Here is a 16773-nt window from a genome sequence, read left to right as displayed (position 1 = left end):
TGATATTAAACCAGGATTTAACTCCTGAACACACACTCACACATGGCATCCACACACACACGCACACACACATGACAATGGAAGCTAATCTGCCTGCAGGTAAAAACAGACTGCTGGATTGCACACACAATACCCATGTTAAGCTGCAGATACTGTCACAGATACAGTGCAGTAATATTCAGATGCATCACATCTCATAACAATGGTCAACTAAAAAAATGAAGCTTCACTGAGCAATTTGTTCTGAGGTGCAGTGTCATCTGACTGTTTTAAAATGTACATGCTGCAAAGTGTTGTTTAGGAAGCATAATAAATTGAATGGTCGCGCATTATGTTATATTCTGTCAAATATTTAGTATCATTTCACAGTTTGAATGCGGCTGATTTCTACCCCCCCAACACTCCAACCCCCAGCGAGTCCTCAAAATTTTACTCATGCAATTACTGATGCAATTATCTTGGTGATATTAAGTAAATGCATTAAGCGTGAATTCAGTTTGGCCTACTATGTGACTGAAAATTGTCACATTCTTAGTGATAGTAATTACAGGGTTGTATAATTCAAATGGCAATTTTATATGTAGCTGGAACACTGAACCAAATTTTGTGATGCTACAAAACAGGCAGAAGGTGAACCTGAGCTCAAGAGAAATAACTAAACAGAAATTGCACTTGGACTTCAGCGTCTTAGAGGAGCTAAGGCCTACCGCTTTGTCCATGCATACAAACATTAGGCTATTAAAACGACCTAGAAGTACTGGCCAATAAAAAGATGCACATAGTGCTTTTAACATCACACTGAACTGGGAAAAGCAAGTCAAATCTGCCAAGTCATCAGCAAAAACAGCATTATAATCAACAAGACTTGGCCTCTGCAGACCGGGGTTCGACTGCAACATTACGCTCACTAGCTGATATTAGCGAATGTTCCTAACCTTAACCAAGTAGTTTCAGTGGCTATAACAAAGCAAACAAAAGTGACTAGCATAGCTAACAAGCTAACATTACATGATGCTGACAGCCACAATGGCTATGAATCTAAATGTTGACATGCAACATATTTTTGTTTCAGAAACATGTAATTCTGGTGAAGGAGTCAAACACACATACAGTCAGCCTCCAAAGGCAATTCAACCCTCGGCTCAAATGTTTGTTGCACAAAAAAAAAAAGTAAAAACTGTTTTTACAGTAGAAACAAAAAAAAGTGTATTGCAACAAGGATTAAAGGAATGAATAAGAAGCTCTAAATCTTTCATTTTTTCCGTTTCCATAGCAGCTTACAGGAGATAATCACCAATACCTGTAACTGATGGCTGACATTATGTTGTTTTTCTGAGTCTAATCACATAATGGCAAGTTTCAGTGCTCCTTTACTTAATCCAGCTATAGACTGCACAGTCTACCAACACCAACTTTTCATGCTGGCCAGCATTTTCAATTTTGCAGGCTTTCAAAATTTTTGGTGGTCAAAAAAAAAAAAAACGCAATTATAGGCTCGCACGTGCTTGCCTGCTTTTGTATGAGGGCCGTCCGCAGACACAGAGGTACAACTATGATTGTCGGTATCAATGAAAGCAGCGTGTCAATTTTTAGCCAAGCTATAGTTTGTATACGTGCACACAATAAATAATATGAGTTTATGTGTGCTAGTTCATGTGCGTGCATGCGTGCGTGTGTTTGTGATGATGTGCGCATGCGTGCGTGTGTATATATGTGTAATGCAGCAATTGTGGTGCAAGAGCACAAATCCCATCAAACAACAGAGCCCTGGGAAAAGGGCCAGAGGCAGAGATGAGAGTGGGTCCAGCTTGGAGCCAAAGAAGGGGGTGGATAGATTATGGGGGGAGGGGTGCCTCTCTTCCAGATTACAGTTGGTGAGCGAGAGAGAGAACAAGGGACGGAGGGAGAGAGAGACAGAGAACAAAGTGATCTGCGATCTGTAAAAATTAAAAAAGATGAGAGTCGCACTGTTCAGGACCTCTCTCAGAAAATGGTTTTCCAGGAATTTGACAGCAGTTCTGGGTCTGAGAAACACCCACAGCTACGGCAAGCCAATTAAAGTTATTCAGAAGTGTGACCAAACGATCACAGACAACTGCAGGTGGAGTAGGAAGAGAAGAGAGAGGATGACAAAGCCTCTGAGACTTCACTCACATCCGAGCAAGTGAAGATATAGACACAAACTCTCTCCGCATGCAAACACTCACACACACCTACAAACAAAACAAATACATTTTGTTCACATGGAAAAACATCCCACCTACCACTTCACACATACACAAGTACTCCCTCTGCACTAGAATGAATAAAGCACTTCACACCTGGAATCTTCCAGGGCACCATGCCACTCCACATTACCACTGCAACCCACTCAGAGACTCGCACCCATTTAGGAGGAGGAACTACCTCTCCCTTTGCCTTTCTCCCGCTCCCTGTCAGGCACAGATAGCACCAAAGACATGCCATGCACTCTCCAGAACATCACACATAAAAAGACTCAAAATTAGACAAGCATGCGTGCACAAACACAGCCACAAAAACACACCATAATGCAACACACACACGCACACACTCCCCAAATAACAGTGTAGAGAACGGAAGACAAGAAGGAGAGAAGATTTGCAGCGTAGGCAAAATAAAGCATCTTCTTCTGACAGGGCTGGAGCTTTAGCAGACCTCTAATCCTATTTTGACACATAATGCCATATTGTTTTCCTTTAAACAAGTGCGAGGCCTTCTTTTCTCCCCAGGAAGCCACTAGTAGCACGGATGCATGTGCTTTGTTCTCCCTGAATTTATCAAGCAACAATTAGCTACACAAATAAGGCCCCAAATGCACCATAGTGAGTGTCAGTGAAATTCAGACCCTCCAACAATCTCTCCTCAGCGCCAAATGAGGGTCTGCTTCCCCCCAGTGTGCACTAAGGCGTGTTTACAGCTCCGTCTTGGTGATCTGTGGAACTGGGGAGCAGCAAATGATATAAGATGTGTTATTACGTGTCCAGAGAAGACACGGCGCCTCATGCTGGCAACGTGCCACATGTGGTGCTGCATCCTTAAAGCTTGCATTATTGATTTCAGTCAGCTGACGTTACGCAAACAGGAAGACATACAGGTCTGAGGGAGGCGAAAAACAAACACACCCCGTGCTGCATAAATGTGCTGAAACTGTTGGCTTGCCAATAAAATAGCGATGATGTGAAACACAGTGGAATACAGCCTGTGCAATTTAATTGCAGAGTCAGATAAAAAATAAAAAAATATAAAACTGAGATGAAGAATTGTCAGACGAGACCAGACCAGAGCAGGATTTCAATACAATTACAGTTTGACCTTAATCACTGGGAGAAGACAAAAAGGTCATCTAAAACAAACAAACAACAAAAAAACAACATTCAAAAGGTGATTTTTTTTCATTGGCATACATGTTTGTGTGTGTGTGTGTGTGTGTGTGTGTGTGTGTGTGTACAAAATGTATAGCTTTTCTTCAATGGTTTGTCTTGATTCAAGGGGAAAAAAAACATTTTCTGCATGTGGGAGATGATATCAGGAGTCAATTACAGTAAATATATATATGAAATTGGAACCAGGACACTGACACTATGTAATCTGGTTCCTGTTTTCTACTCTGACACATTTTTATTGCATTCTATTTCAAGGAATTCCCCCCTAACACTGAACCAGGGATATCTGCATGCAGGGCTGCTGTCTGTAGATATATGTATTTTCATTTATATAAACACCACCAACTGGTGCCAGGCAATCAAACCCGCAAGCTGAGGAATCCTTGTAACCTTCCCCTGTGTCAGAAAACCAATAAAAAGGCAGAAATATAAATACCGTGTGTTTGTGTGCCCCTCTGTTCTCCTGTCAGCCGGGGGATTGGGTCTGGGAGTAATGGTGCTGACCAGCTCTCACAATGCCAAACGCCCTGCTTTCTACCCATTTTATGCGCCTCTAGTGTCCGTGCTTATTTTGCTATGTGTTTCATTTTGTTATTGTTTTGAGTGAATACACAGTGAATGTTCACACACAAAAAATAAAACAACAGGAAAAACTCACAAGGGCTTAAAATGAGGAAAAAATACTGGTTTACGAGCAAACCCTGAACTGTAACCCTGATGGGACGTGACTCATGGGATTTGCCACTGGGAGTCAGAATGGGTGGGCAGCCAACAGCTAGCATTAAAGCATTTCAAAATGCAGGACACACACAGATGGATAGATAACTATATTGTGAGGCGGCACAATTAATTGCAAATAATCACGTCTTGCACTTTTGCCTTTCTTTCCACAGTTAATAATCATGTAATTCTGCAATATTGAAGTGCCTCTTCTATTTTCAATTCAAGTCCTGGTGTGGTACATTAAGCACTTTTATTACATGTTGCAGCCTTTGACTGTGCAGTGTGCACCCATGTGACCAAAACTAAGTGAAGATGGAAAAGCAGGCAGCTCTGGTGGGAATGAGAGGGAGAAACCCTGCCTAAACCATCTCTGCCAGAAGAAAAAAAAACAAGAGCCACAAGCAAAGAGAGGAGGAATGAAGTGGCCCATCATCAGAGACGTTCTGCCTAGTATGAACATGAAAATGTTGTTTCAGTTCCAGTTTTAAAAAACAGATCACTGACTGCTATTGAAAGATACTTTGGCTTTAAAACCAAATGATGACTGACAGGATCATTACAGTTTTGTAAATAAGGACCACAACACACAGATGGTGGTAAAAAAAAAAAAAAAAAAAAAAAGACAAGTGAGCAGAGGATATTTGTAGCTGCTGCTACATAGAGAACTGCTGCACGAAAAAAAAGCGAAAAAATACAGAAAAAAAGTTTGCTCTCAGAAACCAGTACAAAAGATCAGCATTAATCATTGTGGTTAACAGAAGGGGATCTATGAATAAATATCTGGCTCAAATAAGATAAACTGACAGGGAGACAGTGAGAGAGACTGCTAGAGATTGCTATTATAACCACAAATCTCTGAGGTACATTCACTGTGAGATTCCAGCAACCTGGAAAAAAAAAACATCTCTGAGAAAAGGAAAGAACACCGGAAACAGAGAAGCTAAACAGAGCCAAAGAGCAAACTACATACGGCAAAAATAGCCTGTGATGTTTCCAACTGCCAGATAACAAGCGGCTGTTGTGTAAGGTTCAGGCCAGAAGATGGAGAGGGGAGGGAGAGAGGACAGCTGAGGAAGGAGGCCCGAGCGCTCGCTCCTTTAAAGGTAATTGCTCATGGTGGGAGGAGGGAGGACACTCAACTCTTCCCGTCAACCGTCTGCAGGGGTAAAAGAGTGATTAAATCAAGAAATTAATCACATTGATCCGCCGTTACATCATTGTCCACTGATGAAACAGCAGAGTGTGCGTGAGAGAGAAAGAGAGAGGGAGCGGAGGAGGAGAGAGAGAAGAGAGAGCCACAGAAAGAGAGAGAGAGAGAGAGAGATGGAGGAGCTGAGGTCAGCTTTAGAAAGTGAGGAGGGGGGCTGAGCGAGAGGCAGGGGTGATGTCTCGTGTAGCACTGGGCATTTGGGACAGATTATTGGAAATTTCTGTAGTCAGCGATTGAGAGTAAATCCACCAGTGCACTTTATAGAGATATCTGTTTGTTGGGGGGGGTTCAGGAAGTGGAGGTTTGAACACATTTTCGAATTGTGCTCACCTTGGAACAAAATCAAATATCAAGATATCCGAAAACCTTGATATCGACATTGCAACAACCATTAGTATTGTGGACACGATGACCAAGCAGAGCTAGAGGCAAATAACAGAACAGCTACAACAGCCTAATAAGTCCCGATAACTGCATCCTTTTACTGTTTTTGCAGCCTTTAAACCCAGGAAAAGACAACACTCATGCCATATCATGATATTAATATCCAAAATCCCACACAACACCAAGCCTCATACCACAATATCAATATAATATCAATACCTTCCACACAACAAGTCCTCTAAGTCATAGACACACCTGTGTTGCTAAGCTGAACCTGAGGTTGCAACATGAAGAAGTAAATGAAGCAAAAGTGAACACACACACACACACACACACACACTCATACACAAACATAAACACACACAGAGGCTAGACTGGAGGCAAGAAGGTCTGTGTTAGACGGAGATAAACCTGCAGCCAGCATGCAGTCACAGGGCTGACTGATCTAGTGTTGACCACACAACACACAGAGACATGCGGCATGAAGGGCAAAAGTGACACAGAGACAGAAAAAAAACAACCCAAAAGACTCATGCTTCTGTAAAAAAAATTTTTTTTAAATCTCCTTTTCACTGCGCCTTGTTTATTTTGGATGATAGATGAGTGAATAGCACATCCATTCATTTGCACCCTGTTCTTTCCGCCATGGTACGAGATCTGGATATATTTATCGTGATGTTCGTCATCCTCAGGTTTCACGTCGGGCTAATCACGAGCAGTAGAAACACACACACACAGAGCTGAGAGAGAGAGAGTGAGAGAGTGAGAGAGAGAGGGATGGCATCGGCACAGGGAGGGAAGACAGATCTCCAGTGTGCAGAGTTGTAAAGTGTCGGCTGAAGCTAGGGGTTAAGGAGCAGTCATGTGCACCAAGCTAAATTATTCATGCTGATTAGACTCTTCTTATTGAAATAAATTAGGAGTTCAACATATGTTGCATGGCATCACCATTTAAGAGGCTTGCTAAATTGATGCTGAGGATTTATTTTTTTTCTGCATGTGTGTGTGTGCATGTGCAAGTGTGTGCGACATCATCCGTCTGCATGTGCACAATTATACCTGACACTCATCTGCACACACTTGTTTCTACCTGGTGTCCTCATGTGTTCATAATAATTATATACGGGCATGTATCTCTGATAAACTATCAAATCACTGTAATAACAGTATGTGGGTGTAGGCATACTGTTGGAGTATGCCTATTAAAGCAGGTCTGAATAAGCCCGAGGATATGGAAACAATGCCAGTGTCCACCGCCGCCTCTCACTACATAACACATCAAACACAGCAGCACACAGGATAATGAGGGGGGATAAGAACTAAAAACAGCATCAATCTGCTCTCATTCGGTTTACCAATTCCTGTTCTTTCCCTCTATCATTTCATCCATCTTAAATACTTTTACTCTAAATATACACGCACAAAAAAACGCCCGAACATCCATCTCAATTGTCAAGCCATCCTTCACCCATTCTCTCAAAAAAAACCCTCCTCCGCTTGACAAAAAAAAAAAAAAAAACGCCCACTCTCCTTGTCTATCCTCGCTCCACACTCTTCAGCTCTCAACTTCCAGCTCCTCTAATATAAAGAAGCATCTTGACCGAACCAGGACAAAATATACAGTATCTGACTGCGGTTGCAAACATTTGAATCATGTGACTTGTGTTTCATGTCTTTGCAGATACTTCAATAAAATCTGAACACAGAATTTAAACAGTGTGTTCAAGATGAAATACATCAAAATACCATATGTCTCTGTGTTGCTGTTGTTTTTTTTTTTTTTTACAAGTTTTTCTTAAGGCCTATTCAAAACATATTCAACCACCTCTTATGTTGGTCTGTCTTGGCCCTTCTGTCTCTTGTCAGAAAAAAAAAATCAAATCTCAACCAAGAGGAACTGAATAGACCACATTAAATTCAACTTACGTCCTTGTCTCTTTCCGTGTAAGACAAACTCAAAAATAATTTGCACTCTTTACTTTTTTTTGGTGAGAATAAACTGCGCATGAAGAGGAAGGGGGCGCAGAGGGAGGCAATCTTGTTACCAGCCGGCATAGCCCTGGGAAGATTTCTATCAGACACACGTATAGAGAGAGGCATCCATTTAGAAAATGGCTTTTCTAGGCATGCTGGGCCATTTAGCACACCCTGTGACGACTCCTGTTTGGGGCCGTGATAAATGTTCTTTCACACCCGCTCACTACTGCGCACACAGTCAGACCAGCACACACACACACACACATACACACAGCCATATGGGCACCCTACACAAGGAATCACCAGGATGGACACAATGTTTTTGAAGAGAGGGAAAGACCGACTTCATTTGAATTTTCCTATTTCCAGCTCCTTGGGTTTGGCCAACAGAATAAAGCTCCTCTGTGACTTTTTTGTGTAAATTAGTTTAAATTCACATAACTTGCAGACCTCGCAGAATATTGGCACAAACTGTGAAAGACAAACAGCGAGAAGTAAATTGTTCTGTCTTATGTTTGGTTTTCACTGGATGAGTCGGTCACTTCAAAGACCCCCTCTGCCCACGATTAACCCTTCACTCCTCAGGTCTGACACTCCCATCGATGACAAATGCATGTTGCACAGCTGACCTTTGTCGAAAACCACAAAACTTTATTTTCACCTCTACTGGAGATCCCAAGGTTTCCAAAGATACCAAATACGTCTTTGCTGAATTACAGGGAAATGTGCATAAAACGATGCACAAAGACACTATAGAAATTCTCTATTTGATGTAATGGTGTAGCCATAGAGCAATGGCATCTTTCGAATAATTCACTCAATTTATGTGCACAGAATACAGAATAGACAGGTGTCATTGTAATGCAAGCCGCTTAGGAAACTACTTAAAGAGCATATTGCAGGTTGGAGACCCCAGTGAATCAATGTGTAGGAAACTGAATTTTCATTGAAATATGCATATATATATATATTCTACACAGTGACCTCTGGAGTTGTTTTTGTGACAGAATTTTACTTCCGCATCTGAAAAAGCTAAACCGGAAGTGACGTAGGAAGAGGGAGTGCGGTCAGTTTGAACAATAAGAATATAATGGATCTTAATGCTAGTTGTGACACTGAAGAGGTAAAGTCAGAGTTAAAGGAGTTAACCCTTTATCGGGCAAGTGATTATTTTTGGTAATTTCACAAATTTTACATATCACACCCATCCCCTGTCTCAGTTAGTTCAATAATCATTTGGTCTTCACCCAGCCAATCAGTAAAGATCGCTCTACATCCCAGGTCACATGATTGTGGCATTTGACCAATCTCATTGGCCTTGATTTTCTATAATGACATTTTTTTTTTAATTTTTTTATAAAAGTAATAGTCATGTCATGTTCACTAATAACAATCTAGGGTTGTTTTTTTTAAATTCAACGTATTTCAATGAGTGCCCTATAAAAGGTTAAACCTGCACTATCCTTGGCAACGTCCCATCTCCCCTTTAGGATCCATCAGCGCCAGCACCATAACAATGGCCATCACACGAACCATGGTTACAGCGAGTATCAAAGCTGCCACAGGCACCATACCGGCTGACTGAGTCACACTCACCCATATAGCAATAATGAAGCATTTATCTCAGGGTGCATTACAAGTCCTGGAAGCACTGCGAACATGCGCACATTGTAGGAATATGGTGAAACACTGTCAATCACACTCTGCTCAACCATCTGCTGTGCCATAAGACACACATGTGCACACACACACACACACACACACACACACACACACACACACACACAGCACTCCACACAAATGCACACACACATACCAGAGATGGGACGATGTGAAAATTCTAAATCACAATTATCGAGACCAAATTTAACAGGGCTTTCAGTATAATTGCAGTGAGCTACAGTTGAAATGTTCTGAAAATATTTCATAATTACTAACAAATACTGAAATAATTTCACCATATTTCATATTACAAATCACAACTTAACTTATCGGGTCCATGAACAGTTTGCATTAAAATAATGACACAATCCATGCCATGCCGTGCGTTAACACTGAAACATAAATACAGATGAGCCGTGTGTTTCTGCAACTGGGACATGTTTGCCACCATTTCAATGACCGCTGGATTTAAGTGAAGAAAATTTTGTATATTGGGTGGGTGATGAAAAACAAAGGTAACATGCCTGATGTAGCTAACAAGCTAACATGTCATCATGTGTGATGGGCAAGCGTCGCCTGCAGACAGGTGACACACAGGCACAAGAAGTGTGCTTACATTGGCAGGCAGCGTTAACTGAAGGCCTCCATTTACACTGAGCAGCTGGCAAGTCAGACTGATACAGGAGAATTGTCTGGCTGATGCTAGACACTATGTACCACAAAAACCAGCACTTATTAAAAAATGCACCAATCACAAACATTTTAGGTGATAGTTAAAATCTGAAATGGTGTAACAAACCATTGCAGTTTATCTTAAGAAAGGTAATCGTTCCATCCCTGGTACATACCAGTTGTGTGTGTTTTGCTAGCCACAGATTGGCACCTGATGTTGTGTAATTTTGACCAGTGCAATATTGCTGATGAATGATGCATAATGCAACTTTAAAGGGATGAGGAACATCACATCAAAGTGTGACGTCAACTTACAAATCTCATCTGCTGTGTTCCGGTGACGTGCTGCAGAACCTTTTCCAGCTCCTTCTCAATGCGCCCGGCCCAGTGCATCATCCTGGAAAATAAAAGAGGTCATCTTCAATCTGCATCGCCCATAATTATCATTTGAACACGTCTGCACACAGGCATGAGCCTGGCTCTGTCTGTGTGTGTGTGTGTGTGTGTATGTGTGTGTGTGTGTCTCTCACTTTCTTCTCTTAAACTGCCTCACTCTGACGCTCTGGCCATGAGGCCCTACTTAGTGAAGCCTGAGTCTCGTTTCCCTCTCCGACTTGTCAGCGTTAGTCATCAGCACCTTCTTCACCCATCACATCTTGCATATATCTGGCTGGCCCTGGCCGTACCGGGAGCGAACGTGCCTGTCTTGGCTCGGCTGGGATCAGCTGCTCTGTAATAAAACAGCTCAGGTCTGACAGAAGTGCACCATAAGCAGGAGCTGATCTCGGTTAGAGCCAAGTTTGGAATTAAGAGATCAAACGGCTGGAGCTCATCGCTGTATATCACCCACCAAGCAACAAATGACTTAATGGATCAAGATGTTCACTCGATCCTTTTAAAGCAGCAGCAGGGACCAACCTACTAACCTGGATCCATGCTCAACACTCAACACGCACAGGCGAGGAAAATTTCTGACTGGATAAACAAACTGCTAGGGAAAGCTATGGCTCCACTCTGAGCAATCAGACAAGTAAAATCTGTCATGTTTCTGTGAGCAAGGCACTGACTCTACGCCAACCTTTCCCTTTCAGCAGCCAGCAGATAGCTAATCACTAGCATCACCAGCACAACACAACAGAGTCGTTTGTCTTTTAATATGATGACAGAGACAAATGTCATCTTTAAATGTCAGATTTGTTCAGAAGACAAGAGAGAAGACAGATTTATTAAATTGCACCAGTCTGCCGAGAAGTGACAGCGCATGCCATAATCACCGAGTATTTAGTCGGAGCAGGCTTCATCAAGACTATAGCAGCGGAGCGGGCACGCCTGTGTGTGTGGGCACTGGCTGTGTTCATGGGGACAAGATTAAGAGCAAGCAGGAGGGCCTCCTAAAGGACTGTACAAAGCAGGGCCGCTGAAGAGAGGCCGCTGACTATGAAAAGGTCACCTCGCTATGAAATGAAAACAGGCTTACAGTGAGACCGGAGTGTAGCAGGAGGCAGTGATGCTAACAGTGAGGGACAATACCTCTGTCCCCAAGCCAGGCAGACATCTTATGCAACTTGACTAATGTACAGTCAACACACACACACACACATGCATACACACACACACGTACATGTTAAAAAAAAGACATGCATTAAGAATCTACCACCTTATGCCCCAGATACCTTGTCACTCCTGCTTATCATTTTCTAAAATCACTCTCATTACTTAAATAAATAGCACAACATCAGCATCAAAACCACTGAACACACTCGATGCTGTGGTCAAATATGCAGACATGTGCACAGTCAAGGCAGCAGGATATAGTCAAGCATGCAGCCTTACCGCAATTAACCTGCATCATACAGTATTACTCAGTTTAGTTAAGCTGTATTGACAAGCGGCCTTCTTAAATGTTGTGAAAGCCTCATTCTGGGGCATTGCGCTGATTCTCATAGAGGATCTTCCACAGACACGGCATGCATGTAGGACTAATTTTGAATCACTGTGGAAAATCTTAGTCCTTTCACTTCTAAATATGCTGAACTCTTCATCCACTAGCAGCTACACAGATGCTAAACTCATTGGAGATGTTTTTCAGGAAACTAAATTGGAAATCCATGCATCAATCCCCATGTGAAGCCTGGAGTTTTAGTGTTGGATTTGGGACTTTTCTGTATTGCAAACCCTGTGTTCATGTCTACGTAAAAACAAATCACTCAAGGCATTGTCTCTGCAAAAAAAAAAAAAAAAAAAAAAAGAGCGAGAAGTTGTCACTCTACAATACATGAAAGCTGAACAGTCCTCAGATTCTTTGTAGTTTGATGTCGCAGTAAAACTTTGCTATTTTGTTCCTGAGTTTTTGATGTGTTTTTTTTTTTTTTTTTTTTTTTTTGTGCACGGTGATTTATGTTGGGGGAAAAAAATTATGGGAAAGCAGAAAATGTGAGAAAATGAGTTTGAATGGGTGCCCCGAGTGTCAGTCAGACAGCAGCACCATGTTCATTCTGCTGCAATGGGTCTCCTCATTCCAAGTGGAACGTTGAAATATCTTACCGGGCCAAAGGTGGCCTATTTTCATATGTGTGGAAATGACAAAATTTGGGGGGGAAATTGCTCTGAGTTTCATATGGACTGAGGTAAGTGATGATAATTTACCTTGAGAAGACTGTATGTCCATCCATTTAGAATCCAGTGATCGGACAAAGTTTTCTCTGTATGATTATTAAAAAAACTAAACAAATGGGAGGACAGCAGCAATTTCAGAAACACCTGTCCCCTCCATCCACACACACACACACACACACACACACATACACACACACGTAAACACAACATTACCTACAGAACTGTCTGACCAGGCTGCTAGGTGGCAGGCTGACAGAGTGGGCATGTCAGCTAAATTGAAGAAGCGGTATATTACCTTGGCATTACTGTCAAAATAAATTACAGGACTTAGTGTCTTACTGCCCTTTCCTATGGTCAAACATTCCTCAGCTAGGTACCTGGGCCTCCAACACATGGTCCGGCTTGTGTGTGTGAGTGTGTGTGTGTGTGTGTGTGTTAGGCCTACACACGCACTGGATGGCTATTAGCAGGTCCCCATACACTTTAATTAGGTAACTGTCAAATTCTGGCAAATGGCACACTGGTGCGGGTGACACAAACCCAGTTTTTGAAACCCAAGAGAAGGCTGAATATAACCTAGACTATATACTAGGCCTATATTTAGCTTATTTTCATCTGTTCAAACAGTTTATGCAGGAAAACTGGTAACTCTTAGAGAAAAATAAGTAATGATACAGCAGTCTTTTTACAGCTACAAAGACAAACCCGAGGAAAATATAATGTAGATACTCCTGAAAAACTCAATTTATCTGAATGACAAATGTTTGCAGAGGGAGAGGACCTTACTGGTAAGATGACAGACACACACATCTATTTACACACCTTGAAGTAATGGTTAACTTTAAGGGTACATTATGAAATAGCTATTAAAAATGAAGATAAACATGAATGCAATAAGTTTGAAGTCGAAGCAATGCAAAAGAAAAAAAATAACCTGGTTTCTTCTGCTTACTTAAGCAGTCCAATTAAAGATGCTGCTGATTGCAGTTTAAAGCAAGCAACCAGGAATGTACAGGCAAACAGGTTTTTATTTTTACAGTGACCTTCCTCATCATGAATCCCAGAACTTGGGAGTTTCAGATGCAGCTGGACACAGTAAGGTGGCATTGCTCTCAATCCTGTCATTCCTGTGAAGCCTTTAACTCCACTACAGCCTATCACCTCCTAATGAGATCACAACATCATATTCATAATAAATAGGGCAACATAACATTTGAACACTTCAGTAAATAACTGTTGCACTCGGTCTTTTCATCAGTCACAAATTAAGATTCAGATATGTGGGATTGTAAGGCAGTGCTGGTTCAAGTGATGCAACTTTCCCTTTCAAAATCAGGAATCATGGAAAAATATGAAGTAGAGGCAAGATACTTTGCAGTCTACTCTACAAATGCATGCACAGGAGGTAAACTGATACAGAAACAACCAGCTGCATCCTTGACATTGTATAACCTACTTCTCTCAGTCTGAAATCTGTGTGGGATCCACTGGGAGACTATATCCGAAAGTCGGCTTGATATGAGAGAAGGCAGTTTTTTTTTTGTTTTTGTTTTTTTTTTTAAAGATCGATATTATACTTGGGGATGGTTTTAATTGCCAAAACAGTGTTCAGGTTATATACTGCATCTGCAAACAATTTTCCAAGATATCAAGGCGGAGAAGACATAAGTCTAAGAGTTTGATTCTCCTTATCCATCACCTCTGAAGATGGAGAGCTATGTGGACCTCGCATGTGCATGGGCGTCACTTGGGCTGGCCATGGCGTGGTGTGACACTGACCATCAGTGAGTCTAAATTTGAGCGTGTTTTTTTTTTTTTTTTTTTTTTTTTTTTTAAATCAGCGTCATTTAGAGCAAATGTCAAGCAAAAATAACCACAAATCTATTCGGAAGCCCGCAGCCATTGCTCCACTTTCACCTAAAAAAATCATTCCATATTACTTTGGAGTTTGGGTGGCGATTTGTGTTGGATGCATGGACTTTACCATGCCTGAGGGCTGCGTGAATGGACTCTCCTGCTAATTTAACAAACTTGTTTACGCTGGTTTGGCCTCTAGCCCGGCTATCCACGATGCGTAAATGGGATATTCTCACTACGCGATGACAGCAAAACAGCACAACGCCTATTATTGTTTTGTTGTCATCGCCGCCAATAACCCAAACAGTTATGGTCGGGTCAGGGTTATTCGACAGAGGCACCTGTGCACGCTCTGTGTAGCCCGTTCCCGTGTTGGATAAGGCGCTCAAGGAGGCACAAGCATAAATGTCACAACCCACAATAATGATAACAACAACATCCATGAGAGCCTGTAAATTCATAGCGTAGCTCGGGCATTCAGAGACGGAAGCTGCGTCTGTGTTTCAACATCAGGGACAGCGGCTCCGCTCGCACCTTGAGAAAGGCGCTGGGCAGGATTGTCGGGGCCACCTGTCCTAGTTCTGCGCTCTGCACCCCGCTTTATCCCCAAACGGTGGAGGGTACTTACGTGTAGTGCTGAGGGAAGAGGTGGGTCCCGGTGGTCGGCGTGGAGACGCATATGATAAGGACAGTTTGGATTGAGAAGAGACAGAAGATACCGTACGACTGAGTGCAGATCGCCATTTTCCATTAAATATTCAAGAAACTGGGATAAATAAGAGAGGGACCGGAAGGACAGTCTCTCGCAGCTGAGCTAAGAATAACCGAGCCGAGCTCCAGAGAAAGTGAGAGGTGGCGGGGTGATGGTGGCGAAGGCTTCTGGAGACTTCAACTGGCTGTGAAATCTCAATCTGAGACGTACAGAGAGGATTGGCAGCTCAAGACACAGGCGATCAAGGAGGCTCTCAGATGCACTGGCGCTGCCGCCGCTGCCACTGCTGATGCTGATGTGCCTCGGTACCTTATTTGCGCACTTGCTCTCCTCCCTCCCTCTCCGCCGCCGCGCACATTTGCTCTTTTCCTCTCCCACTCTCTTCAATGTAACAAGCCGACTAGTGTCAAGCTCACTAGGACAAGGACAGGCTGTTCCGGTCACTGCTTTCGAAATAAAAATCTCGGTAAGAAGCGCATTTTCCAGCACGGATAAGACTATGTTAGGGGCACAAAAAACAAAATGTGGGGAAAATAGACTTCAGCTGTAGTTGTTTGTTACAAAACCTCCTTTATAGGGGACATTACAGGTCTGGTTTAGCATTAGGCAATAAATTGTCTATTCAAAAATGTAGTCACTAAACATATACCAGTCATCTTGGAACGCTGGCCTATATTAACTTACTTTAAAATGAAAAAAAAAAAAAAAAAAAACGAAATTAGCTGTATTTTTGATGTTCTGTACAGTCCCACTAGCCTCTGTTCCACCCTCCTCCCACCAACTTTACGCTTTATTCTGAAAGCAAAAATTCCCGACTTCCTGTGTAGTTCCTGATCATTTTCAGCGCTTGATGCAGCTGTGAGCACAAACACTTCTCCCCCCCTCTCAAAACATTCCTGTGCGACAGTCGGGGGCGCGCATCAGGCCACCTCCCCCTCCTCCTGTCCATTCTCCATGCTGTATCCTCCCCAAACTCGGATTATGAGCAGAAATCAAGGCTTTATTTTGGTAATTAGAGGCATGACTCTGGAGGGGGGTGGCGTGGGGGGGTCGAATTAACTGGAGTGTAAACATTCAGCAATCACCTTGGGGCTGCTCTCCAACTACATTTGTTCTACTTATTAGCGCGTCTGGTCCAGTGGCCGAACATTTAAATGATGGCAAGGAGAATTAATAACTTCATTTATCTAGAATGGAGACCCAGTTATTGTTTCATGATGTCACCCGCTGTGTAGACGAGGACCTTTTTTTGTCTGAAGTAAAACATTACACAGGCACAGGGCGTTTATCCTTGTTTCTCACTACTTGATGCTTTTTTTGTGATTATAAGCCTGTTAATAAGCTGCATTTTGGCAAACCGAGTTTTCCTCTGGACAAACTCAATTCTGTTTGTTTTGATGGCAAATATAGAGGGAGGAGAGATGCGCCGAAAAATCAGAGTCGATCTAATTCAGCATGAAAGGAAGCCTCGGGAAAACTGAGTATCTCACTCGATCAGCTTCGTGCGTGCGCGCGCGCCTGATCTGCACGTGTTTGTGTGTCTGTGGTTGTTGCGT

At 42.4% G+C, this 16773-nt stretch overlaps 1 protein-coding gene across 2 annotated transcripts in view; it reads right to left on the bottom strand.

Moving 5' to 3' along the window:
- The window catches only part of cacna2d2a (calcium channel, voltage-dependent, alpha 2/delta subunit 2a), a 157015-nt gene extending 141527 nt beyond the window's left edge, over window positions 1-15488 (bottom strand). For both annotated transcript variants that reach the window (XM_030051220.1, XM_030051221.1), the window contains exons 1-2: window positions 15134-15488; window positions 10348-10429 (exon numbers count right to left, since the gene is read on the bottom strand). In XM_030051220.1, the coding sequence (XP_029907080.1) occupies window positions 10348-10429; window positions 15134-15249 (198 nt within the window). In that variant the 5' untranslated portion in view covers window positions 15250-15488. The remainder of the gene's footprint in view (window positions 1-10347; window positions 10430-15133) is intronic.
- Window positions 15489-16773: the final 1285 nt, after the last annotated feature.

The sequence above is a fragment of the Myripristis murdjan genome, chromosome 5 (assembly GCF_902150065.1).
Source record: "Myripristis murdjan chromosome 5, fMyrMur1.1, whole genome shotgun sequence".
Lineage (NCBI taxonomy): Eukaryota > Metazoa > Chordata > Actinopteri > Holocentriformes > Holocentridae > Myripristis > Myripristis murdjan.
The sequence above is the reverse complement of the archived record's forward strand: the minus strand, read 5'-3'. Positions and strand labels throughout refer to the sequence as shown.